Genomic DNA, 3,698 nt, shown 5'->3' with positions numbered 1-3,698 from the left:
ATTCTAGTATATCATTACTAGTCCTCACAAGGACTATCGTCATCCCATTGCTAATTAACCGTTGTTCATGTACTGATTTGTTTTCAGGTTTGGCTAAGAGAATTGTGGAAACACGTCCTGGGCTGGCCAAAGAAGCCGATAACAATGGGTGTACTCCGCTAAGTTCAGCTGTATATCGTGGCCTGGTTGACGTGTTACGAGTATTGCTGGAACATGATTGCTCTTTAGGGTATGAGGTGCCAAGTAATGGTAATCCTTTCCTTAGTTATGCTGCATATGAAGGTCACCTCGATGTTGCTGAAGAGCTTCTTAAATACTGTCCTGATACTCCTTACCGTTCAACACAAGATGCCTGTTGGACATCCCTCCATGTAGCTGTATACGATGATCAAGTGGAGTTCACAGAATTCATCTTGAGGACCCCACAACTTCGGAAACTCATTAACATGCGAGACTCCAACGGGAAAACTGCTCTACATTTGGCGGTAGAGAAGTGCAATCCTAAAATGGTTGTTGCTTTGCTGTCTCACGATGACATAGACACAACTGTGGTTGATAATGAAGGTGTTACAGCAGCTTGGGTATTAGCTCATGTCATTGATGATGCGAAGACTTTAAACTGGGTATGTATATTATCAATACACACACACACACGCACACAGTTACAAAAAAGAAAGAAAAAAACTCTTTACTGTATTGTTCTGAAAGGAACTCACCATAGAACCATCAATGCTGCAACATACAAAATTTTTGTAGTCCACTATTTGGCTCTGTTCTAAGACTAATAGTGACATAGAAAACTTTATATTACAAATTTAAATTTTGTCTATAAATTTATATAGTCCATCCGTTTCATAATGTGGTGCATATAGAATTTTTTTTAAGTCAAACTTTCAAAACTTTGACCATTGTTTTAGAGATAACTATTTATATCTACAATACCAAAATTATAACGTATAAAAGTTCATTTTATAATGAATCTAATGATATAACTTTGGCATTCTAGATGTAAAAGTTTTTCTCCGTAAATTTGGTCAAAGTTTGCGATACTTGACTTTTCAAAAAATCTATATGCTACAATATGGAGCAGAGGGAGTAACATATTTGTACTTCAGTATTACCAACATCATCGACTAGTTTGCTTATCAATTTAAATATATGCTCAAATTTAATTTTTGTTCACTTTTTCTCAATACTATAGATCCATGTAATAGAATTGCAAATCTCTGTTATTACACTATGATCTTCATGTGCGCCTTCTTTGAATATGTGCAGAATGAAGTGAGCATGCTTATGGCGAGAGCTGATCCGCAAGATGCCAAAACTCTGTATAATCTTCACACGCATACCAAACACAAAGCGACCTTAGAATCAAGGAAGGAGGCGAAGTCACTAACTCAAACATACACAAGCAACACTTCGCTAGTGGCGATCCTCATCACGACAGTCACCTTTGCCGCTGCCTTCACCCTGCCTGGAGGATACAGCAATGACGCCGGAAGCGAGGGACTTCCCATCATGTCTAGGAAGTTATCATTTCAAGCATTCTTGATTTCTGACGTCTTAGCAATGTGCTGCTCCTTTGCTGTCGCCTTCATATGCATCATAGCAAGGTGGGGGGATTATGAGTTCTTGATTTATTACATATCCGCCACTAAGAAGCTTATGTGGTTTGCATATGTGGCAACAACTACGGCTTTTTCAACTGGTTTATACACTGTGTTGGCTCCAAGTCTTCACTGGTTGGCTATTGCAATTTGCGTCATGGTAGCTTTGTTGCCCATTTTCACTAAGCTGCTGGGCGAATGGCCGGTGTTGAAGCTCAGATTTCGGCTTGGTAAAACATTCAACTCTGATCTCCTTGACATGGTGTGACTTCAACCATCTGTCTTATGGTCATGATTTCTGATAGTACTTTGAGGTTTATATGTAATAAACATTATTGGGCCAGCTACTTGCTCTTTATTTGTTAACTCATTGGGACAAAATGTTGTACTACGTACCATTCTTGCATCTTTTTCAAACTTGTGGCAAATTCTATTATTCTTGTATGTTGTTGATTCCATCTCTGACTCTCTGTAGAGATGGTTCAAGCCATCTGTAATGGCAATGGCAATGTCTATTTTTTTTTTTTATTCCATAAGTATCGTGCATTGCAGCATCACATCTATCCATCGATAGCTGCAACAAAATGGTATTTCTCATCAACATCCCTTTGGAAACGGCAAGGTTGATGCATTGGGAAACCAAGGACTACATGCAGCTGAACAGAAAACAGGAGGCAAACTCGCAAACAGAGGCAGGTACGCTCTCTCCATGACCAAACAACGGCACAACAAACAGCAGAAAGTTCTTGTTCCTTGCCTGGGGCCTTGTAACCATGCGGGCTGCGGCCCTAACTCGGATGGGATCTCAGAGGAGGCCTTGGATCGACTGAGGTCAAGAACTGTCGCCAGTGGTTGTTTGTACTGTATGCTGGGGCCTTGTCATTCCCCTGTAACTTGCACTGTTTTCCTTCTTCTCTAATGCAAAAGCAGAGCTCTTGCTAGTTCCTGTCAACAAAAGGCCAAGCTTCAGAGATTTTAGTCTTTCCATTAATTTGGAGCAAAAAACACGGAGACACGGAGGCAGCGATAGAGCGTTTTCAGGACGAGAGCACGTCATGGTTATAGCATGCAAGCTTGATCCATGTAATAGAATTGCAAATCTCTGTTATTACACTATGATCTTCATGTGCGCCTTCTTTGAATATGTGCAGAATGAAGTGAGCATGCTTATGACGAGAGCTGATCCGCAAGATGCCAAAACTCTTTATAATCTTCACACGCATACCAAACACAAAGCGACCTTAGAATCAAGGAAGGAGGCGAAGTCACTAACTCAAACATACACAAGCAACTCTTCGCTAGTGGCGATCCTCATCACGACAGTCACCTTTGCCGCTACCTTCACCCTGTCTGGAGGATACAGCAATGACGCCGGAAGCGAGGGACTTCCCATCATGTCTAGGAAGTTATCATTTCAGGCATTCTTGATTTCAGACGTCTTACCAATGTGCTGCTCGTTTGCTGTCGCCTTCATATGCATCATAGCAAGGTGGGGGAATTATGAGTTCTTGATTTATTACATATCCGCCACTAAGAAGCTTTTGCGGTTTGCATATGTGGCAACAACTACGGCTTTTTTAACTGGTTTATACACTGTGTTGGCTCCACGTCTTCACTGGTTGGCTATTGCAATTTGCGTCATGGTAGCTTTGTTGCCCATTTTCAATAAGGGCATCTCCAGCCGCGCCCCCAGGAAGGCCTCCCCAGGCGATTTTTTCGCGCCGGCGCCAAGAAAACGGCCCAGTCGCGCCCCCAGGAGCCCGATTTTCGCCGTCTTGGGCCGAAAACAGCGCCGGCGGGCCCAGCCCGAACCCGGCGCGCTGGGGGGCGCACGGGGGCGCCGGGGCGAACTGTTTTGGCGCGAAAAAGACGCGGGCCAGCCGCGTCAGCGACTCGGCGCCTCGTCTTCCCCCAACGGCCTCGGTTCCCACGGGGAATCAATGGCAAGGTTGCCGCCGGTCAGCCTTGCCATTGATTCCTCACGGGCGGCGCTTCACGGGACGGCGCGCCGACGCCTCCCCTCCCTCGCACGCATACACACGGGCGCGGCCCGGCTATAAAAGCCGGCGGCCTCCACTCGCCTGTGCCCCC

At 44.5% G+C, this 3,698-nt stretch overlaps 1 protein-coding gene across 1 annotated transcript in view; it reads left to right on the top strand.

The window, feature by feature from the left end:
* LOC119278971 (ankyrin repeat-containing protein At5g02620-like) overlaps positions 1-2,069 on the top strand; it is an 8,038-nt gene extending 5,969 nt beyond the window's left edge. Inside the window, exons 3-4 of the mRNA XM_037560373.1 lie at positions 88-623; positions 1,276-2,069. Of these exons, the coding sequence (XP_037416270.1) occupies positions 88-623; positions 1,276-1,875 (1,136 nt within the window). The 3' untranslated portion in view covers positions 1,876-2,069. The remainder of the gene's footprint in view (positions 1-87; positions 624-1,275) is intronic.
* Positions 2,070-3,698: the final 1,629 nt, after the last annotated feature.

The sequence above is a fragment of the Triticum dicoccoides genome, chromosome 3B (genome assembly GCF_002162155.2).
Source record: "Triticum dicoccoides isolate Atlit2015 ecotype Zavitan chromosome 3B, WEW_v2.0, whole genome shotgun sequence".
In the NCBI taxonomy this organism is placed as follows: domain Eukaryota; kingdom Viridiplantae; phylum Streptophyta; class Magnoliopsida; order Poales; family Poaceae; genus Triticum; species Triticum dicoccoides.
The sequence above is the reverse complement of the archived record's forward strand: the minus strand, read 5'-3'. Positions and strand labels throughout refer to the sequence as shown.